This window comes from Erythrolamprus reginae, chromosome 1 (genome assembly GCF_031021105.1).
Source record: "Erythrolamprus reginae isolate rEryReg1 chromosome 1, rEryReg1.hap1, whole genome shotgun sequence".
Classification (NCBI taxonomy): domain Eukaryota; kingdom Metazoa; phylum Chordata; class Lepidosauria; order Squamata; family Dipsadidae; genus Erythrolamprus; species Erythrolamprus reginae.
Genome location: NC_091950.1, coordinates 35,567,832 through 35,595,245, shown reverse-complemented (window position 1 = coordinate 35,595,245; position 27,414 = coordinate 35,567,832). Strand labels below are relative to the sequence as shown.

Genomic DNA, 27,414 nt, shown 5'->3' with positions numbered 1-27,414 from the left:
ACCATTTACTCACCATTACTACTGGTACTCACCATTGAATAAGACACATATTGATCCTGATATTTATAAACATATCTATTTATTAACAATAATTATTTGTTGTTATTTATTTGCAAAAATTATTAGTTTGGCAATGACGTATGATGTCATCAGGCGGGAAAAACCGCAGTATAGAAAAAAAACCGCGAAGTATTTTTTAATTAATATTTTTTGAAAAACCGTGGTATAGGCTATTTGCGAAGTTCGAACCCGCGAAATTCGAGGGAACACTGCATATCACCTGCCTTTCATTGACTCCCCCCACAGTAGTAGCAGGTTGCAGCCAGTACGGGGCAATACAGCATCTGGTAGCAAAAATGGAGCTGTGCATGCAAACTCCAGCTGATCAGTGGGTGCACGTGCACATTGGTGCAAGATTTGGCTTCTGCGCATGCGCCGGAAGTGAAATATCATGTGAGGATGTATGTGTGAGTGAGATTTTGGCAATTCTGGGTAATTTTTTGCTTCCGCGCATGCACCAAACGGAAGCGCTAACAGATTTGTTTTTAAAAGTCCTCATATGTCCTGAAATGGAGAAATCCCCTTAGATATGGTTCAGTTCTGGAACACTCAACAATCAGCCAATAAGCAGGCCTTCAGAATGTGATCTTAAAGCACTAATGATTCACAAACCCTTAACACTGATTTGTGGCAAAATCCAAAGACCAAAACCAATACTTTCAACTGAGCTCCAAAATGTACTGCTAGTGTAGCTTGTACAAATTAGTATAATTATGTTCTAGGCAAAAAAAAGTAAAATGTCACGTTCCATAATAAATGAAGATTTCAAGCCACGTCCAAAGACATTCCAACCAGATTGTGTTATAATAATAATCAGATGGGAATTAGGGGATGTGTGACTTCTGGATGGATCAGTAGTCCCTAGCTGAAATACACACCAAAGTTTGGGAAAAGGCACCCTTGACTACTGACACCACCTTGAATTTCCACAGACAATAGTGAGACTGGAAAGATTCACAGGTGAAAGATCTGAACCATCAAAGTGAGTGCAAACCCTTTTCAGTACCTAGTTCTTTTTTAATTTGCTTTAGCCTTGTTCTTCCCCATTCATCCACAAGATCTCTGCATACCTGCACATTCACTTTTCATATAAAAAATTCAGTAAAATATAATTCCAAATGTGTACCTGTTTGTTCTTATACTTCTTCAGGTACCTTGGAGAAACCAAGCATTCTGGGTTAATGTCTGTTGTGATCTGCTCAGTGATTATCTGTGGATCTGGGTTCAGATGCTGCATTTTCAGAAAAGACAAGATGTTCTGGACTTCGAGGTTATATGAACTGTCTGCCATGGTTTTACCCTTGGAGGCTAGCCGGCATGCTGCCATCCAATGTGCATATTGTTTTTCCTGCAGTGTAAAAGAGAAAGAAGCACCTGTTAGGATGGACTGTTTGACACATTTAGTGTGTCTCCAAGGATACTGGAAAACTCCGGTCCCAAACAGGTTAGAAGATGCACAGCCCAAACTTAGACACAGAATATATGCATCATATAAGTGACTATAAGATAAAGCATTCACTTATTTATATAGGTATTTTCAGATCATGTTTCAAAACTCTTGCACTTAAATGTTGATTCTAGTTAATGTAAACACCAAATTTAAACATCTTGTCAACCCTGATTTTGATTAGACTGCAGATTTGGTGTTCATGTGCTCTTAGAATCATGTGATAAAGTTCACGATTCATAGCTATCCTTACGTGGGCACAAATTGTAGTTCAACATGAGCATCTTGTATCTTTTGCACAATATTATTTCAGAAAGTGAAAACTGCTAGAGAGCTGCAAAACCCAAACAATATCTTGTGACATGTGATTATAAAAACATTCAATCCCCACTGGTCCTTTCGCTCTGCAATCCCAGTTATGTATTTCTGCTTTCAGTTGTGGACTTTAGTTGGGGACAACATGAGGATACATGGAATATTACACCACAGTGTCTTTCATGGCATACAGTGCTGATTGTTACCTTTCATTGCTATATGCTTTGAGTCCAGGATATGTATTCTCCAACATGACCTTCTGGAGGAGGCTGATCTAACGTCTGCTTTATTCTTGATGTGTATCGGGATGGAATCCAGGAGGTTCTGACAGGTTTGGAGAACCAGTAGTGGAGATTTTGAGTAGGTTGGAGAACCAGAAAATACCATCTCTGGCTGGCCACAGGAGTGGGGTAGGAATGGGGATTTTACACTATCTTCCCCCCATGTGGGAATGGAGATTTTGCAGTATCTTTCCTCTGCCATGCCCATCAAGGCACAACCATCAAGCCACATCATACCCACCAAGCCAGGCCCATAGAACTGGTGGTAAAAAAAATTGGATTTTACCACTATATATGTCAGAGCCATTGGGGTCAAAGAATGGCAAGTAAATAATAATAACAACAGAGTTGCATCAAAACAACCTGGAGAATAGGGCCATAACCCTGTTTTTAAATTGTATCTTGGCATTTGGTTGATCTCCAGTTTTTGATTGTTTTACAGTATGGGAAATCGTGAGGGTTTCAATTTTTGGAGCAGAATAAAACATGACACCAAATGTTCATGGGGAAAGAAAAGAGAAACTTAATAATAACAGAGTTGGAAGAGACCTAGTCCAACTCCCTGCTTGGGCAGTGTTGTGATTCAGTCTGAGGCTCCTCAGGGAATGGCTGGAACTCTGCCGGCTCCATGCTCAGAGGGGGAGGACGAGGAACAGGAGGAGGACCAGGCAGACGGGGAAGAGGAATGTCTGGACGAGGAGGAGGGAGAACAGCCTGAGACCCCCGGGGGGGAGCTCTCCCCAGCGAGTAGCCTGGAGTCATTAGATGAGAACGCAGAAGCCATCATAGATATGAGGCAGAGAAGGGCAGCACAAAGAAGGGGACAATTAGCCAGGTATTTCCATCCCTAATAGGCAACAGCTGGGTTTGGGTGTGGTTCTCCTCAGAAAGGTTGAAAAGGCAGGCCCGCCCTTCCTGTATTGTGGAGAGTTATCTTTTGGGAGTCCTGTGACCTTGCTTCGATCCTTGGCGTCTCTGATTATGGCTTGTGGCCTCGAAGGCTGAAAACTTGGGGGAGGCGTGGGTTTTATTATCTACAGTGGTGTGTGTGCCAGCAAGAAGCCTGTTGTATTGTCTGGCCGTCGTGACTCTTCTGTGAAGCTTCACAGCATTCCAGTTTGTAAGAACAGTTTTTGTTATCTGTGTTTGTTTTCAAAGATATAAAATGACTTTGCTTTTTACCAGCGTGTCTGGCTACTCTTTTTAGTTGGTGTTGGCATCTGGGGGAACCCAGACAGAACAGGCAGGAGACCCCTACACTACTTCAGACAAATGGTTATCCAACAGGCTCTTAAAAACTTCCAATGTTGGAGCATTCACAACGTCTGGAGGCAGAAGAATAAGATGTTCATTTAATACCTTAATTGCCTCTTGGAATGATAGCAGGGGTATCCTTTCCTTTGGAGGCAAGCTGCTTAAAAGCAGATGAGTATGATTGAAAAGGCTAGCCTTCTTCTTTCCTCCTGGGAGATCAGGACGTGACTGGCTTTTAAGATAACAAGGGACTGAACCCATAAAGGACTGTGTAGGTGATTATTAATGCCTTGAATTTTGCCAGGAAGCAAAGTGAAAACCAGTGTAGCCTCCTGCAATGTAGAGGTCACTGTGCTGTACCAGTTAGTCCTGGTAAGCAGGCCAAAATAAAAAGAACTACAGTGGTACCTGTACTTACGAACTTAATTCATTCCATGACCAGGTTCTTAAGTAGAAAAGTTTGTAAGAAGAAACAATTTTTCCCATAGGAATCAATGTAAAAGCAAATAATGTGTGCAAACCCATCAGGAAAGAAATAAAAGCTCAGAATTTGGGTGGGAAGAGGAGGAGGAAGAAGAGGAGGAGGACTTACTGCAGAAGGAAGAAGCTGAGGTGAGGGGAATAAAAAAAAATCCAAAACTTGTGTGTGATTGGGGAAATCACAGGGAGGGTGGAGGCCCTGTTTCCTCCCAGGAGATTCCTAGAGAGGCCCCACAGAGGCTTCTCCCCGCCTTTTCCATCTCTGTTTCCTCCCAGGAGATTCCTAGAGAGGCCCCACAGAGGCTTCTCCCTGCCTTTTCCAGTGCTATTTCCTCCCAGGAGATTCCTTGAGAGGTCCCACGGAGGCTTCTCCCTGCCTTTTCCAGCCCTGTTTCCTCCCAGGAGATTCCTTGAGAGGCCCCACGGAGGCTTCCCCCTGCCTTTTCCAGCTCTGTTTCCTCCCAGGAGATTCATAGAGAGGCCCCACGGAGGCTTCTCCCTGCCTTTTCCAGCTCTGTTTCCTCCCAGGAGATTCCTAGAGAGGCCCCACAGAGGCTTCTCCCTGCCTTTTCCAGTGCTATTTCCTCCCAGGAGATTCCTAGAGAGGCCCCACGGAAGCTTCTCCATGCCTTTTCCAGCCCTGTTTCCTCCCAGGAGATTCCTTGAGAGGCCCCACGGAGACTTCTCCCCGCCTTTTCCAGCTCTGTTTCCTCCCAGGAGATTCATAGAGAGGCCCCACAGAGGCTTCTCCCTGCCTTTTCCAGTTACATTTTCGGAGGCTCGGGTTTGTAAATAGAAAATGGTTCTTGAGAAAAGGCAAAAAAATGTTTAACACCCGGTTCTTATCTAGAAAAGTTCATAAGTAGAGGCGTTCTTAGGTAGAGGTACCACTGTACAGTCAGTGTCCAGGAAAGGATATAACTGGCAGATCAGACAGCATTGTCCAGAGCTTTCATCTGCAGCGAATCCAGGATATCCAGACTGTGTACTTGCTCCTTCAGGAAAGTGCCGTCTCACCTCAAGTTGAAATCTCAACTGCCGGGAACAGACTGCAGAAACTGTGAGTCCATCTATCTGGGCTTCAATTGGAGTCTGTTCCATCCAATCTCTCAGAGCCTCCACCCCTCTAGATGTCCACTGCATCTCTTTGCAGGGATATGGTAAACAATTGGATATAATCATCTTACTGATGATACTTCCCCTCAAATTCCTTCATATCAAGATTTAAGAAGAATTAAGCTGAGTTTGCTATAAAGAAAAACAACCTATTTCATTACTGGCCCTGTTTATACTTAATGAAATTCTATACAAGGTTAGTTTTAGATATCTGCGGATTCCAGGAAAGAATTGATGCACAATTCTTTCTTCTTTGGGTGTAGCAATCAGCTACACCCAATTGACTTTGGTTGGCATTTCCTATAAACTTACGTTATCACAACGGAGCCAAATTTCATTCATGCCTTCAGCAACAGGAATCAAAAGCTTTATGTTAAATTTCTGGCCAGATATGTTGACATCAGGAGTTACCTCACACCCTATAATAAAAAAAAAGATTTAAATATTATATATTTCATAAACATGAGGATGGAACAAAAGGCACATATGGGTCAATTTGAGGCTATTACTCTTTTTGGATATTTAGTTGAATATCTTCCAACTATTTCATTTTGACTAAGAAAAAAACATGCCTACCTATTAACCTAGTGCTATTTGTTTTAATAGAAAGCAGCATTATCAAATCTTTATTGCATTAAGTTTTTAAAGTTTTTTAGTCATATTAATTGGATTTTTAGATGTATTTGCTATGTTCTTTTGATATGTTGTGAGCCGCCCGAGTCCTCGGAGAGGGGCGGCATACAAATCCAATCACTCACTCACTCGTTCGCTCAATCAATCAATCAATCAAATCAATCAATCAATCAATCAATAAACAAACAAACAAACAAACAAATTTTTGTGTGTATTTGTTTTTATTTATTTATTAAATTTATATGTCACCCAACTCCCAAAGGACTCCGGGCAGCTTAACAACAAAATGAAATATTAAAAACATCGTAAGTATTAAAGCAAATAAAACCCATACATATTATTCCATGGCCGTATCTCGCCGATTACATTTGTGAGCTCAACGGCTGCAGGCCTGCTGGAAAAGCCAGGTCTTAACTGCCTTTTGGAAGGCCGATAGGGTGGGGGCAGCCCTGACCTCTGGAGGTAACTGGTTCTAGAGATCTGGGGCAACCACAGAGAAGGCCCTACCCCACGGGCTGCTAGCAGGCACTGTTTAGCTGATGGGACCTGAAGGAGACCAAGTCTATGGGATCTCACCAGTCGTTGAGAGTTGTGTGGCAGAAGGCAGTCTCAAAGATAACCTGGCCGTAAGCCATGTAGAGTTTTAAAGGTAATGACCAACACCTTGAGTTGTGCCCAGGGACCAATAGGGAGCCAATGCAGCTCGCAGAGGATTGGTGTAATGTGGGTGTACCTAGGTGCACCCACAACGGCTCGCGCAGCTGCATTTTGGATCAATTGTCATCTCCGAGCACTCTTCAAGGGAAGCCCCATGTAGAGCGCATTGCAATAATCTAATCGTGAGGTGACAAGGTATGATTGACTGTGAGGGTGCCTCTTGATCCAGGTAGAGTCGCAGTTGGTGCACTACACTAGATGAACTTGTGCAAAGGTCCTTCTAGCAACAGCTGTCAAATATTGATCTAGTTTTTGCTGTGAGTCTAAGGAGGACCCCCAAATTAAATGGGATTTTAGACTCTTCGGGGAATAGTTTCATCTAAGCCAAGTCCCTCTATAAGAGGATCATTTGTCTCAATAGTCCTCAACCTTTCCGTGAACTGGCAATGATGTGGTAGGGGGAGGGGATGGTTTCATGGATAAATAAAGCTTCACACAATCACATTCTCACCCACCACTTGAATAACCTGGTTCCCAACAGGCTGTGGACCGGGTCTGGGCCATGAGCTCCCCTGATCTAGCTGCTTAGTCTTATTCACAAGAACCAGTTATGAAATTGTCACCTTTAATACCGCTAAGTTACACATTTATATTTTTCCTACTCGGAAGAAGTTGGCTTATCTGGACAGGGAGATCTGAGCTTGGCATGCAGGACCATGCTTACATTTTCAAAGCAGGCAGCTTGTGTTGGACAAAGAGGCCTCCTATTTTGGCCTCTCCCACTTTTTTGGGAAAAGCACCTTTGGAATAACCATAATCTAGATCAGTGATGGCGAACCTTTGGCATGGGTGCTACAGGTGGCACGCGGAGTCACATCTGCTGGCACGCAAGCTGTTGACCAAGCTGAGCTCCAACATGCATATGTGTGGCAGCCAACTAATTTGTGGCTCACACAGAGGATCTGAGAGGGCGTTTTGGCTTCCAGAGAACCTCTGGGGAGATGGAGGAGGGCATTTCTCTCTCTCTCGGCTCCAGGGTAACCTTTGGAGCCAGGGGACGGCGAATCGTGAGCCTACTGGGTCCACCAGAAGTTGGGAAACAGGCAATTTCCGGCCTCAGGAGGGCCTCCAAGGGATGGGGAAAGCTGTTTTTGCCCTCCGCAGGCATTGAATTATGGGCGTGGGCACTCACACATACACGATAGCATGCATGCACATTGTTTTGGCACCCGAGGAAAAAAAAGTTTGGCCATCACTGATCTAGATCAGTGTTTTTCAACCAGTGTGCCGCGAGATATGGTCAGGCGTGCCGCGAAGAAGGAAGCTCAGGTTCCAATCTCGCAACTTTTTGCTGAGAGAAAGAGAGAGAGAGAGAGAGAAATAGAGAGAAAGAAAGCAAGAGTGAGAGAGAAAGTAGGCAAGAGAGAGTGAGAGAGAGAAAGAGAAAATGAGAGGAAGGGGGAAAGAGCAAGAGAAATGAGCAAAAAAGGGAGGAAAAAAAGAGAAATGAGAAAATGATTGAGGCAGAGAATGAGAGGAAAGAGAGAGAAACAAAAGAGAGAGAGAAGTGACATTAAACATATGATAAAAAAGCACCCAAAGAATAAGAGAGCAAAAAACCCCCAGCCCTCACTTAATTTTGGAAATGGTTCAAGAGTGTGTATACACACACACACACACACACACACAAGGGGGGAGGAGACAGGGATGGAAAAAGAGAGGAGATTGTCTTAGAGTGTCATTTTGTGTCATTTTGGTTGGTGGTGTGCCCCAGGATTTTTTAAATGTAAAAAATGTGCCGCGGCTTAAAAAAGGTTGAAAATCACTGATCTAGATGATTGAGACTCTCCATCAACCTTGTATCCTGATTATTAAGTATTTAATGTTAACCTACTACATTATTTTTGGAATCGAGGCCCGCCAAATTGAAACAGTACTGATCACTAAATGGGAAGATAAAACTATTTTATTCTTCTTTGATTTGAGGTGTTTGTCTACTGAATTCGGGAAATTAAACCAAATGTAAGCTAGCATTTTTGAGGGCTACATCATGGTCAAAGAAAATTAATGGATACTGGATAATGGAGACATAATGTTCAGGACAGCGATTATCGGATTTTTAATGCAACCATTTATAAAGGACCATGATATATTTTTTTAAAAAATAACTCATTTTCTTGGAAACAATTTCAGCTTTATTTCAGCTCTCCCAGCAGAATTCTTCTAATATTCCGTCATCAACAGTTTTGTTAAAAAGCTCCGAAAAAGGTATTCCATGCTTTCTTCCCTCCAGTTCATAGTTATAGTCTGAAGTCATCTGGCAGCCTTTCTGATTCTGCCTTGAAGGCTTTAAAAGCGAATGTCAGTACAGTGATCCCTCGAGTTTCGCGATCTCGATGTTCGCTAAACGCTATATCGCGAGTTTTCAACCCGGAAGTAAACAACACCATCTGCGCATGCGTGGCTTTTTTTTCTATGGCCACGCATGCGTAGATGGTGGAGTTTCCCCACCGGGCTGAGCGGCTTCCCCTGGGTCTTCCCCCTCTTGCCCCGGTAAGTGGCGCGAGCAAAGGCGTGGGCGCGCGCGCGGGGCCCGCTTCCCAGCTGGGAAGCAACAACACCAACCGGGTGGGTGGGGGAAGCCCCGGCGGCGCGCGCGCGAGGCCTGCTTCCCAGCTGGGAAGCAACAGCACTAACCGGGTGGGTGGGGGAAGCCCCTGCGGCGCGCGCGCGAGGCCCGCTTCCCAGCTGGGAAGCAACAGCACTAACCGGGTGGGTGGGGGAAGCCCCGGCGGCGCGCGCGCGAGGCCCACTTCCCAGCTGGGAAGCAACAGCACTAACCGGCTGGGTGGGGGAAGCCCCGGCGGCGCGCGCGCGAGGCCCGCTACCCAGCTGGGAAGCAACAGCACTAACCGGGTGGGTGGGGGAAGCCCCGGCGGCGCGCGCGCGAGGCCCGCTTCCCAGCTGGGAAGCAACAGCACTAACCGGGTGGGTGGGGGAAGCCCCGGCGGCGCGCGCGCGAGGCCCGCTTCCCAGCTGGGAAGCAACAGCACTAACCGGGTGGGTGGGGGAAGCCCCGGCGGCGCGCGCGCGAGGCCCGCTTCCCAGCTGGGAAGCAACAGCACTAACCGGGTGGGTGGGGGAAGCCCCGGCGGCGCGCGCGCGAGGCCCGCTTCCCAGCTGGGAAGCAACAGCACTAACCGGGTGGGTGGGGGAAGCCCCGGCGGCGCGCGCGCGGATAAGCGGCAGCAGCGAGGCGGCGGGGAAACCCCAATCTTCGGCTCCTCGCTGCTGCGGTGGAAGTAAAAACACCATCTGCGCATGCGCAGATGGTGTTTTTACTTCCGCACCGCTACTTCGCGAAAAATCGATCATCGCGAGGGGTCCTGGAACGGAACCCTCGCGATGATCGAGGGACCACTGTAGTGCCTATTGCACAATCCATTAAACTGGAATAACTTATTGTGGAATACACACAGAGCTGGCAGCCAGAGGAATGTCCTACACAGCATAAATTCCTTGTCCCCATCTGAATAAAGTTGTGTGGGCACGTGCGAGTGTGCTCAGCACACTAATGCAGAGGGAGAAAAATGTATTTTAAAAAGGGTGTGCTATTGGGGGATAAAACATTCCTAATTTTCGAACTAAAGTCATTTATTTGGTTTTTTGTTTTATTTGTATGTTGCATTGAACAAATACAGACTATGCAATTATTTATTTATTTATTTATTAGATTTGTATGCCGCCCCTTTCCGTAGACTCGGGGCAGCTCACAACATAATAAAACAATTCATAACAAATCTAATAATTTACAATTTAAAATTTAAAGTAGTTAAGAAAAGCCCATTGTTAAGCAGACATACCTACAAACATACCATACATAAATTATATAGGCCCGGGGAGATATCTCAATTCCCCCATGCCTGACGACAAAGGTAGGTTTTGAGGAGTTTATGAAAGGCAAGGAAGGTAGGGGCAGTTCTAAACTCTGGGGGGAGCTGGTTCCAGAGAGTCGGGGCCGCCACAGAGAAGGCTCTTCTCCTGGGCCCCGCCAACCAACATTGTCTTGCTGAATAATAACAACAACAACAACATCATCATCATCATCATCATCATCATCATCATCATCATCATCATTATTATTAAGATTTGTATGCTGCCCTTCTCTGAAAACTTGGGGCGGCTCATAGAATAAATATAGAAACAAAGTGTACAAAACAAATCTAATACAGTGATCCCTCGATTTTCGCGATCTCGATTATCGCGAAACGCTATACCACGGTTTTTCAAAAAATATTAATTAAAAAATACTCCACGGTTTTTTTGCTATACCGCGGTTTTTCCCACCCGATGACGTCACTCTCTTCCTTCCTTTCTCATCTTTCTCTCTCTCTCTCTTTCTCTATCTTGCTTCTTCCTCTCTCACACTCTCTTCCTCCCTCTCTCATCTCTTTCTTTCCTTCTCTCTCTTTCTCTATCTCTCCCCCTCTTGCTCTCGAGCGGCGGGCGGCGGGCGGGCGGGCGAGCGGCGGGCGGGCAGCAGCGAGGAGCCGAAGATCGGGGTTTCCCCTTTGCGTGGGCGGCGGGGAAGACCCAGGGAAGGTTTCTTCGGCCGCCCAGCAGCTGATCTGCTCGGCAGCGCTGCTGCAGGAGGACCCGTGTCCGAAAGCCGGTGAGAGGGGTGGATCGGGCGGGCGGGCGAGCGGCGGGCGGGCGGTAGCGGCGAGGGCGCCGGACGCGCTGGGGGGGGCGGGGGCAGCCGACATTCAAAGCAATCTTTGTCGGCTTCCGCACTTTCATCGCTCCCCGGCTCCACCATCTGCGCATGCGCGGCCATGGAAAAAGGGCATGCATGTGCAGATGGTGTTTTTACTTCCGCACCACTATACTGCGGAAAATCGATTATCGCGAGAGGTCTTGGAACGTAACCCTCACGATAATCGAGGGATCACTGTACATTAAAAAGCTACAGCTAAAAACCCTATTTATTACTCAATCAGACAATCAAAGAATTCTGCACCTAGTTTTGTCCTTAAATCATCAGATCTCTTTTTTGGGGGGGGGGGGGTATTATTCTTGTGGAAGGAAGATGCAGCTCCTCAAAACATTTCATCCCTCAGTTTCCCCAGTTGTGCCACAAAAGACAAAGTGACTCTCTACTGATTCTGGTGGCCCCCACAATTTAGTGCGGAAAAAAGTCCTGCCTTTCAGCGAGTGAGTGATTGATGCAGAGTCATCCTGGAGTAATGCCATGTAGGAAAATATTTGATTCTTATCGCAAGGTCAGAGAAACGTCAAAACAAGCAAATTTAGAATACGGAAGATCACCCAAACTGCATTTGCTCTGTTACCTCTCAAATTCATCTGGTGAGCGGGGGTCCCGTTAGATTCTTCTTTACTTTTGAAACAGGAGATAGATGTGTCTTTGAACGTACACCAATACTGCTTATAACCCTTCAGTGTTAGCTTCTTTGGCCTGTAAAATAGTAAACTATTACTACCACTGAATTTATTTATGTATTTATTTATTGGATTTGTATGCCGCCCCTCTCCGTAGATTCGGGGCGGCTAACAACAGTGGTAAAAACAACATGCGACAATCCAATACTGAAACAGCTAAAAACCCTTATTTTAAAACCAACCTTACATACAAACATACCATACATAAATTGTAAAAGACTAGGGGGAAAGAATATCTCAGTTCCCCCATGCCTGACGACAGAGGTGGGTTTTAAGAAGCTTACGAAAGGCAAGAAGGGTGGGGGCTATTCTAATCTCTGTGGGGAGCTGGTTCCAGAGGGCCGGGGCCGACACAGAGAAGGCTCTTCCCCTGGGTCCCGCCAAACGACATTGTTTAGTTGACGGGACCCAGAGAAGGCCCACTCTGTGGGACCTAACTGGTCGCTGGGATTGTGCGGCAGAAGGCGGTCCCGGAGATAATCTGGCCCGGTGCCATGAAGGGCTTTATAGGTCATAACCAACACTTTGAATTGTGACCGGAAACTGATTGGCAACCAATGCAGACTGCGGAGTGTTGGTGTAACATGGGCATATTTAGGGAAGCCCGATTGCTCTCGCAGCTGCATTCTGCACGATCTGAAGTTTCCGAAAACTTTTCAAAGGTAGCCCCATGTAGAGAGCATTACAGTAGTCGAGCCTTGAGGTGATAAGGGCATGAGTGACTGTGAGCAGTGACTCCCAATCCAGATAGGGCCGCAACTGGTGCACCAGGCGAACCTGGGCAAACGCCCCCCTCGCCACAGCTGAAAGATGTTTCTCTAATGTGAGCTGTGGATCGAGGAGGACGCCCAAGTTGCGGACCCTCTCTGAGGGGGTTAGTAATTCCCCCCCCCAGGGTAATGGATGGACAGATGGAATTGTCCTTGGGAGGTACATTTGCAACAGCCTCTAATCTCTTGCCCTCACACAAACCTGTGGTCTTCTGACTGCTGCTGAATCACAACTCTTAGTTGCCCAGTTAATATGGTCAAAGATGGGGGGATGCTGCTGGGAACTGATCTTTAGCGCCATCAGAAGGGCCCCAAATTCTTAGCGCAAAGTGATTTATACGAGCTGGTTCCTTCAGCCCCATAAAGAACAAATCACAGTTCAGTCTCAAGGTGAAAGGTGCATGAGTGATTATTGCTAGTGCATCTTATTACTGAAATTGGCCACAAGTGATACACCAGCCAATACGTGGTAAAAGCTTCCCAGGGTCACTGTTCCATTTAAAAGATCTCACTCCATCAAGGACAATACAATGATGTTAAATAAGAGATCAAACAGGAGGCTGTCTGTATAGAGAAGGAGAAGACATTCTTCATGGGATAACAATAATGTTATACAAGTGTAGGTTGCTTACAATGATTGATTCGCTATGCCAGTGATGGCGAACCTATGGCATGGGTGCCACAGGTGGCATGTGGAGCCATATCTGCTGGCATGTGAGCTGTTGCCCTAGCTCAGCTCCAATATGTGTGCTGGCCAGCTGATTTTCGGCTTGCACAGAAGCTCTGGGAGGGCATTTTTGGCTTCCAGAGATCCTCCAAGAGGACGTGGAGGGCAGTTTTACACTCCCCCAGCTCCAGGGATGCCTTTGAAGCCTGGGGAGGATGAAACACAAGCTTACTGGGTCCACCAGAAATTATAAAACAGGCTGTTTCCTGCCTCCAGAGGGCCTCTGGGAGGCAGGGGGAGCTGTTTTCGACCTCGCCAGGCATTGAATTATGGGTGTGGGCACTCACGCCTGTGTGATAGTGCACACCCATGGTCTTTCGGCACCCAAGGGAAAAAAGATTTGCCACCACTGTTCTATGCCATGGGTGTCAAACACGCAACCTCACGTTGCTGTCACATGACGTTTCGCAACATTTCCCCCATTCATAGAGCTGGGGTGGGCTTGGCCTGCAAGTGACACATCAGTTCTGCAGGCCGCCAATTTCACACCTCTGTTCTATGCAACACACAGCTACAGCAAACCTGAGTCTCTTATTATAGGCTGATCTCCCCCTCCCAGCTTGTATGAGTTAATAAACACCTGAGGTTCAAAATCCAAGAGCAGCCTTTTAGCAAAATAACAGTGTCCCCAATGCATTCGAGACTGCTATTGCAGATGTACAGGAAATCCTTGACAGATAATGCAGCATGAAAATATTTTCTGGAGGACAGGAAGTTTGCAAAATGTTATTGTTTATAAGAAAAATAGACTTATTTTGTGCCTCAATATGTGATTTATGCAGGGATTTTCCTCCGAACCAGAATTTTAGGTTGCTTTCTCTTTCATAACTAACACAAGTTCTTTGGTACAGAGGATTCATCTCTACAAAAATCCCATTGAGATACATTAAGTTCAGAGAACAACTTACCAGAACTGCTGGTATATTTCATTAAGCAATGAGAAATCAAATCATTACTCAAGCCCATCATTCCAAGTGCCTTAAAATAAGATCTACTTTTAAAACTGCAGCTCTAAGAAGCGATAAATTACGTAATAGAGTTATCAAAAGGAAATGCTTCCTAACAAATGGAAGAGCAAGTACTGTATATCTTCCCTACTTAATTAAAGAAAATAGAAGGAGAAAGAATTGCCTCTATGGTTCCAAATACAAGGCTGACAAAACCATTTTGGAATTTTTCTCAAAAATACAGAGAGTTTCTATGCTATTTCCTTTCAACTGTTCTTCCTGTCAATTCTGCAAAATTCAACATGTCTTTGTACCAGTTCCAAAATTCATCTTACATCCGTAGTATGGGGGTGGGGGGGGGGTATTCATTTGTAACACAGCTAAGCCTGCCAAAATATTCACCCAAATCCAGACACAACTGTTTCTAGTTTTCACATGTCCAGATCCAAGATAATATTCTTCCTATTTTTTCCCCCTCAAGAAAAATCTTATTTAAAAGTAAAAATAAACCTGACTGAAGAGCCATGAAGTTAGTCTAAAGCTTGCCTTTTCTGGCAGTGTAAATAGAACGGACTAACTGCAATCTAATTTAGCTCTCTATACGCTCAATGAAATCCAAGAAAATCCATGAACAATATTTCAAATGATGCAATATCATCCCTATTTCTAGGACAAGGGTGTCCAACCTTGGCAACTTTAAGACCCAGTGGATTTCCACTTGTAGAATTCCCCAGTCAGCAGGGAGAATTCTGGGAGTTGAAGTCCAGAGGTTTTAAAGCTGCCACCTCTCTTCTAGGGGAACTGCAGAAAATGCCAACCCCAATCACTGTCTTTAGGAATTGAAAAACGACATTCACTCCTTATTTATCACAGCAGCAAGAAATGATACACAGGAATCAAATAAATCACAAATGACTGCATTTTTATGTTTTCCAGTTGTTTGATTACCTAAAGTAAAGCTCCGAACAATGTAAATTAAATCAATATGCTAAGGTTTCTCTAGTCATTACAGACAAGCAGCACAGTTTCTGCAGCAGTTATTCCTTGGATTTATTTCCAGGTTTAACCCTGCAATTTAAGAAAAATTCTAGAAAGGAGTGGGAAGATTTTAAAGTGTCTACATTTTTTTAAAGAAAACATGCTCCATGTTTATGTACCGAAGTCAGTTGGGAATTTAAGATGTGTAGACTTCAATTCTCAGAATTCTCTAGCTACACATTTTAAAGTTGTCAAGGTTGGGAAAACTTGCTCTAGATCAGTGGTTCTCAACCTGGGGGTCAGTATCCCCTTGGGGCTCGGACAACAGTTTCACAGGGGTCGCCTAAGACCACGGGAAAAGACAAATTTCCCATGGTGTTAGGAACTAAAGCTTCTATTCTGGCACCTTGGAACATACTTTTACAATCCAACCAATCAGGTGTCTACAATGGGGGCGTCCCTCTGACCTTTCTGCCAATCAGCTTAAAGCTCTCTTGGGAGAATTGGCGCTAGACTTATGATTAGGGGTCACCACAACATGAGGAATTGTATTAAGGGACCACAGCATTAAAAAGGTTGAGAACCACTGCTCTAGACACTAAGAGATATGCATTTATTATAACCTATTTATTTACCATAAAGCTTATTGATTTGTGTTGTTTCTTCCAGATTAACAGACAGTACTTACTTGAACACTTTAATGTAGTCTGCCAGCTCTGGGATGGAAGTGATGTCACCCTGTAAACAAGATAGCTGTCATTATATTTTGTCTGCCAGTTTCTGAAGTTGGTTCTTGAAAGAGAATGCTGAGAAGCAAACAATTTGGATTAATCAATTTAGCTGATTAAATGCATACACAGTTCTCTCACAAAAAGACAATGTTCTTGGTTGAGGAAGAAGAGACTTGATTAAAAAGAATTACTGTATAGGAATAAATCCACATTTTTAGAAAATCATACTATCTAGAAAAGATAAATTATTTGTTTTTCCAAACTAGTTTAAAGATGGAAGAAAGATTCCTCAACTTTCCTCTATGGCTGATATTCATTTTTACTATCTAGGTTTTGGTTATCATTTCTGCACAGAGAATCTATGTTCAAAATTCTGAGGCATGTCTGAAGACATTGCTCACTTAAAGGATATGTGGATCAAGAATCACAGCTTCAAAAGATGAAACACAGTGACATTATCATGCAGTTGTCAGCTATAATGTAAGATTGTTGATAATGTGTAAATCACTCATTTAAAGGATCTGGTCTATCATTCATAATTTATTCAATGGAAAAAATATCTGTTTTTTTGAGGAAAATCCCAGCTAATTATATTTAAACCTGCAATTAAGGAATCCTAATTACATGTGCTCTAAAGTAGGAAGGCAGTAGCTTTGATCTAGCCTGGCCTAATGTCTTGGGTTTTATGCTTCATTTTTCAAGATCTAGCAATATGGACTTATATGGAAGCGATGTGCCGGTGCCTGGAGGCTGTTGGGGTCTGGATGGGTGTCAACAGACTCAAACTCAACCCGGATAAGATGGAGTGGCTGTGGGTTCTGCCTCCCAAGGACAATTCCATCTGTCCGTCCATAACCCTGGGGGGGGGGGAAATTATTGACCCCCTCAGAGAGGGTCCGCAACTTGGGCGTCCTCCTTGACCCACAGCTCACATTAGAGAAACATCTTTCAGCTGTGGCGAGAGGGGTGCTTGCCCAGGTTCGCCTAGTGCACCAGTTGCGGCCCTATCTGGACCGGGACTCACTGCTCACAGTCACTCATGCCCTCATCACCTCGAGGTTCGACTACTGTAATGCTCTCTACATGGGGCTACCTCTGAAAAGTGTTCGGAAACTTCAGATCGTGCAGAATGCAGCTGCGAGAGCAATCATGGGCTTCCCAAGGCATGCCCATGTTACACCAACACTCCGCAGTCTGCATTGGTTGCCGATCAATTTCCGGTCACAATTAAAAGTGTTGGTTATGACCTATAAAGCCCTTCATGGCATTGGACCAGAATATCTTCGGGACTGCCTTCTGCCGCACGAATCCCAGCGACCGGTTAGGTCTCACAGAGTTGGCCTTCTCCGTGTCCCGTCGACTAAACAATGTCATTTGGCGGGACCCAGGAGAAGAGCCTTAACTGTGGCGGCCCCGACCCTCTGGAACCAGCTCCCCCCAGATATCAGAGTTGCCCACACCCTCCTTGCCTTTCGCCAGCTCCTTAAAACCCACCTCTGTCGTCAGGCATGGGGGAACTGAAATTTTTTCCCTTCCCCCTAGGCTTATAGAATTTATACATGGTATGCTTGTTTGTATGATTGGTCTCTTAAATTGGGTTTTTTTAAGATTATTTTTTAATATTAGATTTGTTACATTGTCTTTTTTATTGTTGTTAGCCGCCGCGAATCTTCCGAGAGTGGCGGCATACAAATCTAATAAATAAATAAATAAAATAAACTCAGCTGTTACAAATCATGAATCACAAGTGCAGCACCTACTGCATAACTGAAGTCCTGGATACCTGTCAAAATTATCAGCCTCTCCTCCTGGATATCAATATGGATAGCAAGCATCCTTTACAAAAACAACCTCCTTGCCTTGAAGCCCCTTTGGGCTTTATGTGAGCCCATTAAAATTCTTCAGAAGAAAAAAAGAGTGAAAATGAAAGCTGTTTCAATCTCTCTCTCTTTTTTGGACAGGTGAGCATCTTTCCAAACGGGGCTTTTCTACAAAAGATGATGGACAAAAGCTTGTTTTCTATGAAAGTTTATTTTCTATGAAATATAAGGCCCACTTAGTTGATCTTATGAGAACAGCTAGGATGAGCCTTGGTGGTGCAGTGGTTAGAGTGCAGTACTGCAGTCTATGTCTTCTGTCTGCAATTTGGCAGTTCAAATCTCACCAGGCTCAAGGTTGACTCAGTCTTCCATCTTTCTGAGGTGGGTAAAATGAGGACCCAAAATTATTGGGGGCAATATGGTGATTATGTAAACTGCTTACATAGTAAAGCATAGTAAAGCGGTATATAAGTCTAAATGCTATTGTTATTTATGTGAGCATCCTTAAACCCCTGGGCACCAGGATCAGAATTTATATTCTTATGTTTACATTTATAATTGTTTTTCTTAAAATAACTGATCTGATTCCGCCATGTGCTTTGAGATCTGCAGGTGGGCTCAACCACTCCTCTATCGGGATTCTGCTCATTCTTTTACCCTTGCTGAGAAATGAGAAGCTTTTACTAATAAGAGTCTTCCTTCGAATTTGGTAACTTGACGGATACAGAATTCATTTGGACAGAAAAGGGAATTCCACTGGTCTGCACACAGAGCTATGTTCTGCTTAGCTAATGGTATTTTTCTTTCTTCATATGTCCAAATATGCATGGATTTCTAAAGAGCAGTTCTAATCTGGGATAAGAGAGCATGATTCATTTTGACTGAAACTTAAGAGTCACAGTTAAAATAGCTTCCCGACTTGTACTATACTGGATTGATGGAGATCGGAAGCTTTTAAAAAACGAAGCTTGCTATATCATCCATTTATCTAAATACATCACTAGATAAAAAGAGCAGGATGTCAAACTCCCTCATGTCATCTAGGTGTAATCTAGATGACTATAACATACTCACTTTGGCTTTTTTTAATTTTTCTTTCTTGGAATCTCTTTAAAAGAGATTCAATTTCTTCCACTGATTCTCCCCATCCACCCCCAGGGACAGGTACAATTTAGAAACATAGAAACATAGAAGTGTGACGGCAGAAAAAGACCTCATGGTCCATCTAGTCTGCCCTTATACTATTTTCTGTATTTTATCTTAGGATGGATATATGTTTATCCCAGGCATGTTTAAATTCAGTTACTGTGGATTTATCTACCACGTCTGCTGGAAGTTTGTTCCAAGGATCTACTACTCTTTCAGTAAAATAATATTTTCTCATGTTGCTTTTGATCTTTCCCCCAACTAACTTCAGATTGTGTCCCTTGTTCTTGTGTTCACTTTCCTATTAAAAACACTTCCCTCCTGAACCTTATTTAACCCTTTAATATATTTAAATGTTTCGATCATGTCCCCCCTTTTCCTTCTGTCCTCCAGACTATACAGATTGAGTTCATTAAGTCTTTCCTGATACGTTTTATGCTTAAGACCTTCCACCATTCTTGTAGCCCGTCTTTGGACCCGTTCAATTTTGTCAATATCTTTTTGTAGTTGAGGTCTCCAGAACTGAACACAGTATTCCAAATGTGGTCTCACCAGTACTCTATATAGCGGGATCACAATCTCCCTCTTCCTGCTTGTTATACCTCTAGCTATGCAGCCAAGCATCCTACTTGTTTTCCCTACCGCCTGACTGCACTGTTCACCCATTTTGAGACTGTCAGAAATCATTACCCCTAAATCCTTTTCTTTTGAAGTATTTGCTAACACAGAACTGCCAATACAATACTCAGACTGAGAATTTCAGCTATGGTCTCCTCAGCACGAAGCTTTAAATGGGGAAAAGGAAAAAAAGACCTCCACGAGGAAGAGCAAAATTTAGTAGATGAACCAAATCAAAATGTCTCCTAAACGACATGGACATGTCCTTGTTATTTTTTCGGTACAATCTAGAAGCAGTTTATCACAGTCCTCTTCCAGTTTTAAAACAATAGTGATAATGATGGCAAAACTTTTATATCCTAAGAAACACAGACAGATGGCATATTTTACTAAAACCTCTGCACAAACTCCACTGCCTATTTACAGATGTCTTGGATGTTTGTTTACAGATTTTAGAAAACTGGACAAACACATCTCTTTCATCTTATGGTAAGCAGTGGTGCATAAAAAATTTCAACAGTATAGGGTTGTCATATAGTAGGGGTGGAAGCTGCAGCTCCAAAGGAGAAAAAAAAATGACCTGTGAACAGTCCAAGAGAGTCCACAAGGACGTGCTTGGCAAAAATACCCTAAAATTCCTTGGCAGAGCTGATTTAGTGTCAAAGGAGAAACTCTGAAACTGAACTATATAAACGAACCCCAAAAGATGTATGCTTTGGCACCGAGTCCCCATTTGATCTTAAATGTTTACTAAACAACATAATCCCCAATTAGGAAAGCCTGCTCACAAACCCTATTGAAAGTAATGGCCCTATGCAAATCATGGCTAGTTCAGGGTTCTCAGTCACTACAGCAGTGCTTGCACAGGGCAGATTTTAAGGAGGAACATCTCAAGTTACCTGCCAGGAAATATCTTCAAGAGAAGGGTCTAAGTTGGAATCAATTCAGTATTTTAACCAGAAAGTCCCTCTGCATTATTTATTTTATTTATTATTTATTTATTTATTTATTGGATTTGTATGCCGCCCCTCTCCGCAGACTCGGGGCGGCTAACAGCAATAATAAAAACAGCATTTAAATCCAATACTAAAACAGCTAAAAAACCCTTATTTCTAAAAACCAAACATACAAACAAACATACCATGCATAAATTGTAAAGGCCTAGAGAGAAAGAAAATCTCAGTTCCCCCATGCCTGACGGCAGAGTTGGGTTTTTAGGAGCTTACGAAAGGCGAGGAGGGTGGGGGCAACTCTAATCTCCGGGGGGAGTTGGTTCCAGAGGGTCGGGGCCGCCACAGATAAGGCTCTTTCCCTGGGCCCCGCCAAACGACATTGTTCTGTTGACGGGACCCGGAGAAGGGATTTGGGATTTGTGCAGCAGAAGGCGGTCTTGTAGATACCCTGGCATTAATATTCTGCATCAATGTTTTAGGTTGACATGAAAAGTGGAGATCTCTCTAGCATATGTAGATCAAATACTCACTCTCTGAATTACTATCTCAGTAATTAGCTTGCTAGTGGAACTTGACAATCTGCTTTCTGTCAGTTCAATTACTCTATTGAAGATGCCCAATGATTTTGTCCATTACAGGCAGTATCAGGTTGCTACCAGAACGGGGGGGGGGGGGGGGGGGGGGGGGGGGGGGGGGAGAGGACACTGCACCTGTATGTGCAGCTCCGGGTGACTGGCATGTCTGTGCATACATTCGGAGTGAGATGCGGTTTCTGCGCATACGCAGGAAGCAAAATCTTGGGAGAAGACGCACATTCGTGTGAGATTTCAGTGACTTTCAAATCACCAAAATCTCATGTTCCCACGCGTCTTCTTGTGAGATTTGCTTCCTGCTGCATGCGCAGAAGCCAAATCTTGCTCTGATGTCCACGCCGGTCACCATGCGCATGAGCACCAGTAGAAGCAGTTTGTTTGTTTGTTTGTTTGTTTGTTTGTTTATTTATTTATTTATTTATTTATTTATTTATTTATTTAATTAGTATGCCGCCCCTCTCCGCAGACTCGGGGCGGCTCACAACAGTAACAGAAAACAATATATAATACAAATTCAATAATTAGAAAGCTAAAAAACCATAGTTTAAAAACATGCACATAACATACCATACATAAACAGTATAGGCCTGGGGAAGATATTTCAGTTCCCCCATGCCTGATGGCAGAGGTGGGTCTTAAGGAGTTTGCGGAAGGCAAGGAGGGTGGGGGCAGTTCTAATCTCAGGGGGGAGCTGGTTCCAGAGGGTCGGGGCCGCCACAGAGAAGGCTCTTCCCCTGGGACCCGCCAAACGACATTGTTTAGTCGACGGGACCCGGAGAAGGCCAACTCTGTGGGACCTAATCGTTGGATTAGTTGGAAACCCCAGCTGAGTACAAGTAATTCTTGACTTATGACTGCAATTCAGCCCGAAATTATGGTCATAAGATGCTGAGGTTTCAGGTTGAGGCATTTTGTGATCAGATTTGAAGTTATGATTGTTTTCTTTCCCCCAAAAGAAACATGGGAAAAACAGAGTGGTCATTAAGCAAATCCATTTTCCCAAATGGCGGCTTTTTTGCTAGAAACTGGCGAAAACGTTGCAAATTGCATTTATGTGACCATGGGATGCTTCAAACAGCTGTAAAAGTGAATGGTTTGCCAGGTACCCAAAATGCAATCATGTGACCATGTGTATATGATGAGGATGTGTGTGTATGGCCATTTAACTCCAAAAACAAAGGAGTAGTTTAATCATAACTTTAACCAGTCATAAATTGAGGACTACCTGAGGTTTACCAACTCAGTATGGAATAGTCAATGAAAAGGACTACAGTGATCCCTCGATTTTCACGGGGGTTGCGTTCCCAGACTGCCTGCGAAAGTCGAATTTCCGCGAAGTAGAGATGCGGAAGTAAAAACACAATTTTTGGCTATGGACAGCCAAAAATTACCCCCGTGCACCCTTTCCCAAGGCCGCGCAAGCAGCTGGGCTTGAAGTTGGGGGCGGGGAGCGACGAAAGTGCGGAGGCCGGCAAAGATTGTTTTGAATGTCGGCCGCCCCTGCCCCCCCAGCACCTCCGGCCCCCTCGCCGCTACCCCCCGCCCGCCCAATCCGCCCCTCTCACCGGCTTTCTTGGGGCACGGGTCCTCCTGCAGCAGCGCTGGCAGCTACAGCTTCTCGTCCTCCTCATTCGGCCGCTAGCCACTCTGAGCGCTTTGAGAATGCCCGCCCCGCTCCTCTCGCAATCCCTTAGCTGCGAGCGCTTTCGTCCCAGCTGTCAGCAAGGGGGCTGCAGGAGAGGTGGGGCAGGCGTTCTGACAGAGAGAGAGCAACAGACAGAGCAAGATAGAAAGGAGAGAGGGAGGGAGAGAGTGAGAAAGAGAAAGAGAGCAAGAGCGGGGAGAGTGGAAGGTAGAGAGAGAGAGAAAAAAAAGGGGAGAAAAAAAGAGAAATGAGAAAATGATTGAAGCAGAGAATGACAGGAAAGAGAGAGAAAGAGAGAGAGAAGTGACTCTTGGTGGTGACGTATGACGTCATTGGGTGGGAAAAACCATGGTATAGAAAAAAAACCGCGGAGTATTTTTTAATTAATATTTTTTGAAAAACCGTGGTATAGCCGTTTTGCAAAGTTTGAACCCGTGAAAATCGAGGGATCACTGTAGTGGGATTTACCCAATTCAGTTTAAATGCTCCAGATTCTGGATTCTGAGAAACCTATTTTTTAGGTTTATGAACTAGGTTCTTCTCAAACTGCCCCTATATGACCAGCAGTTCAACTGTTTCTCTTGTGCCCAGACTATTAGTCTCACACTCTTGGGAAAAACTTTAAGCTCTTACTTCTCAGTTCTTACCAGAATTGTGGAGGTTTTCCCACCTTCCAGAGTAATCTCCAAATCAGAAAGGGCAGCGTCAACTTCATCAACTTCTTTGTCACTGTTATTCAAGTGATTTTCAGATGACATGTTTGACAATTTATTGACGTGGTACTGAAATAAAGTAATTGAAAAATAGTTATAGTTTATAGTTCATTAGATCTGTATGCCACCCCTCTCTGAAGACTCGGGGCGGCTCACAACATAATAGTGATACAGTACATTACAAATCTAATAGTAAAAGTTATATCAATTTAAAAACATTAATACATAATAAAATAATAAAATCCCTAACTATAATTGTATGTATGTATGTATGTATGTATGTATAGTCCCCTTGATCTGCTCAAAAGGTTCTCTAAAAAGGTTCAAGTGATACAATATAGCCTTCATAGCCTCTTGGTATCTTATCTAATCAAAAATCTGAATGACAGCCATAAGACAAGCGTGGGACATGTTTTGTGATTTAACTCAGAGAATTCTTAATCTAGAATTCATTTTACAAATAAATGTCAATGTTTTTGATTCAGTAGATATCAAGATTAGATTCATATCCTTTTGTTTTCCCTTTTCACGTATATAAAAAGTATTTAGAACAGGTTTCTTCAACTTTTCTGGATTGGTGAGGATGGTGGGAGCAGCAAGTACAGGCGTGTACACAACTCTATTTGTGCAAGAGGTGGGAGCATGTGGCCGCTGCTCACACAAATAGAGCTTCACATGTATGGGCTCACCTGCGACTTGCATGACCCGATTCCAAATGGGCCATGGCCTGGTAGTGGACTGTGGCCCAGAGGTTGGGGAACCATGATTTAGAACAAAAATAATTTTCTTTATGTGATAGGACTTGTTCCAAGTAGTGTTGAGCGAACCGAACTTGCAAAGTTCGGGTTCGTACCGAACTTTGTGAGGTTCGGTATACCGAACCCGAACCCGAATTTTGGCAAAGGTTTGGCAAAAGTTCGGGTTCGCGCCAGGAAGTGCCGCTGCCCAGCTGTCACCTTCCAGAACAGCTGGGGCGCTTCCCAGCATTCTCTGGAACCCAAACCTGAACTTTTGCCGAACCTCTGAGTTCGGGAGACCGCCGAGAAGCGCCCCGGCTGTTTCTGAAGGTGACAGCTGGGCGGCAGCGCTTCCCGTCGCTCTCCCGAATGCCGAACTCGGAAGTTCAGCAAAAGTTCGAGTTCGGGTTCTGGAGAATGCCAGGAAGTGCCCCCACCTGGCTGTCACCTTCCAAAATAGCCAGGGAGCTGTCGGCCGTTTGGGAGGAGCAAAAGGAGGTGGGGAATCCCACAAGGGGATTCCAGGGGCAGAGCTTTGACGTCACTGAGACGTCCTTCCTGGCCGGCCAAAACGGGGTCTCCAGGAAGGACGTCTCCGTGATGTCAAAGCTCCATCCCTGGAATCCCCTTGTGGGATTCCCCACCTCCTTTTGCGCCTCCCGACTGGCCGACAGCTCCCCGGCTGTTCTGGGAAGCGCCGCCGCCCAGCTGTCACCTTCAGAAACAGCAGGGCGCTTCTCGGTGGTCTCCTGAGCGCCAAACTCGAAAGTTTGGGGAAAGTTCAGGTTCGGGTGCCGAACCCGAACCCGAACTTCGTTGGGTTTGCCCAACACTTGTTCCAAGGCGAATAGTCTCTTCACTTAGCATGCTACAAGGAATATACATTTTTGTAGAAGCATATTCCCAGGTATGTATGTATCTCCTTTTACTTCTATTTTTTCTAATGATAACTTTAAACATATCTATACCTATATTAATTGGGGGGAAAATAGCTTAGTCTTTTTTTACTATTTTGTTAGAGTACATCACATGATACAAAGCCCTTCCATTTCTCATACTAGGCAATTCTGTTTCCACTGATGCATCAATATTAATTAATGAAATTGGATTTAACAAGCAATTACTTATTATCCATAGCTATGATTCTTTTAAATGGCCATTAAGTATTTCCACACATGGTAAAATATTAAGAGAGAAAGTGGCTTTGATATCAAAACTTCATTTATTTATTTGGCCAAAGAAGCCAACACTATCCTAAGCTGCATCAACAGGGGGATACACTCCAAGACCAGGGAAGTATTAATACCACTCTACTACGCCCTGGTCAGACCACATCTGGAGTACTGCATCCAGTTCTGGTCACCACACTTCAAAAGAGACATTGAAACTCTGGAGAAGGTGCAGAAAAGAGCAACCAAAATGATTAGGAGACTTGAAACCAAGACTTAGGAAGAGAGATTGCGGGAACTGGGCATGGATAGCCTAGAGAAAAGGAGGGCCGGAGGGGACATGATAGCTGTATACAGGTATATGAGGGGTTGCCACAGAGAGGAGGGGGCCACTCTATTCTCCAGAGCACCAGAGGGCCAAACGAGGAACAACGTCTGAAAGCTGACCAAGGAGAGATTCAACCTAGAAGTAAGGAAGAACTTCCTGACGGTCAGAGCAATCAACCATTGGAACAACCTGCCTGCGGAGGTGGTGAACTCCCCAACTCTGGACACTTTCAAGAGGAGATTGGACTGCCATTTGGCTGGGGTGCTTTAGGATTCCTGCTCAGGCAGGGGGTTGGACTTGATGACCTGCATGGTCCCTTTCAACTCTAACAATAAATAAATAAATAAAATTTAAAAAATTATTTATTTATTAATTGGATTTCTATGTCGCCCCACTCCGAGGACTTGGGGTGGTTTACAACATATTAAAAACCAGTAGGTTACAATAAGATTAAATCCAGTTAAATAAAAATTACAAAACTATCTAAAATCCCTAGTTATGTTAAAATCAATTACACCCATTTGTACAGCAACCATAGAATCATTCGCTGGCCAGGGGCTAAGGTCTAATTGGCCCAAGCCTGGTGGCATAAATGAGTCTTAAGACTCTTAGGAAAGTCAAGGAGGGTGAGGGCAGGACTCCGGGGGGAGTTGATTCCAGAGGGCTGGGGCCCCCACAGAGAAGGCTCTTCCCCTGGATCCCGCCAACCGACATTGTTTAGTCGACGGGACCTGGAGAAGGCCGACTCTGTGGGACCTAACTGGTCACTGGGATTAATGTGGCAGGAGGTGGTCCCGCAAGTAATCTGGTCCGATAGCATGTAGGGCTTTATAGGTCATAACCCACACCTTGAATTGAGTCCGAAAACCAATTGGAAGCCAGTGCAGACCACAGAGTGTTGGAGAGACATGGGCATGTCTGGACAGACCCATGACCGCTCGCGTGGCTGCATTCTGCACGATTTCTAGTTTCCGAACACTCTTCAAAGGTAGCCCCATGTAAAGAGCAATTTAATTCTAGATATAGTTAACACAATCTGTCTTGACCTCAAAATATTATGTTGTGCGTAAGAGTTCTAATGATCCAAGGAGATTTTGAGTTCCCAGGTGGTATGCCTTATGTATAATACAGAGAGACAGACCACAAATGAGTCCGATGTGAGACACCTTAAGCTGCTAGTATAGAAAGGAATTTCTTTAGAAGAGAAAAAGAAAGTACAGTGAAAAATACATTAAATGTGTTTATAAGTTTGTTTGCCAAATGTGCTGCAGACTGAGAACTTGGAAGAAGGGGCAAAGATATTTTTGGGAAACCCAGGAATTATCACCAGCTGCCTGAGAGGCTCAGTGCCAGAATCTTGTGGTTCAGTAACCTAATGTACTTAACGTTTGCTTAAAAGCTAATAAAGAGATACAAACATGTTTGTGAAAAAAGAACCCAAATTCTTTTGCATGAGACATTGAAAGGAGGCAAATCCATTTTAGATTCTCTAAAAACGTTCAAGAAAAACCTTACAGGAAAAAAAAGGCAACATTTGCTGGGACAAAATGTTCTAACTCAAACAAATGAGTACATGCAATATATGACATTTAGTACAGCTAGGATTTCAGTGTTTGCTAAGGATTCTTTGAAAAACAAAAACCGAGAATTAAAGACCCCCGGGACTTCAGGGCCAACCCTTACCTGCAAAGCTGCAAACATCATCATTTCCTCTTCTGTGCACTCAATTTCTTCCAAAAGAATGGCCCATTTGGATTGTTCATAGAGTTGGTTTATTCTGATTGCATCATACTATGGATACATAACCAAATTATTGATTCATAACCCACCCTATGG

General features: G+C 44.2%; 1 protein-coding gene across 6 annotated transcripts in view; it reads right to left on the bottom strand.

Annotated features, from left to right (window-relative positions):
• The window catches only part of FERMT2 (FERM domain containing kindlin 2), a 124,143-nt gene that overhangs the window by 13,401 nt on the left and 83,328 nt on the right, over positions 1-27,414 (bottom strand). For all 6 annotated transcript variants that reach the window (XM_070749324.1, XM_070749321.1, XM_070749325.1 and 3 more), the window contains exons 7-12: positions 27,262-27,369; positions 23,279-23,413; positions 15,814-15,863; positions 11,595-11,719; positions 5,266-5,372; positions 1,187-1,408 (exon numbers count right to left, since the gene is read on the bottom strand). In XM_070749324.1, the coding sequence (XP_070605425.1) occupies positions 1,187-1,408; positions 5,266-5,372; positions 11,595-11,719; positions 15,814-15,863; positions 23,279-23,413; positions 27,262-27,369 (747 nt within the window). The remainder of the gene's footprint in view (positions 1-1,186; positions 1,409-5,265; positions 5,373-11,594; positions 11,720-15,813; positions 15,864-23,278; positions 23,414-27,261; positions 27,370-27,414) is intronic.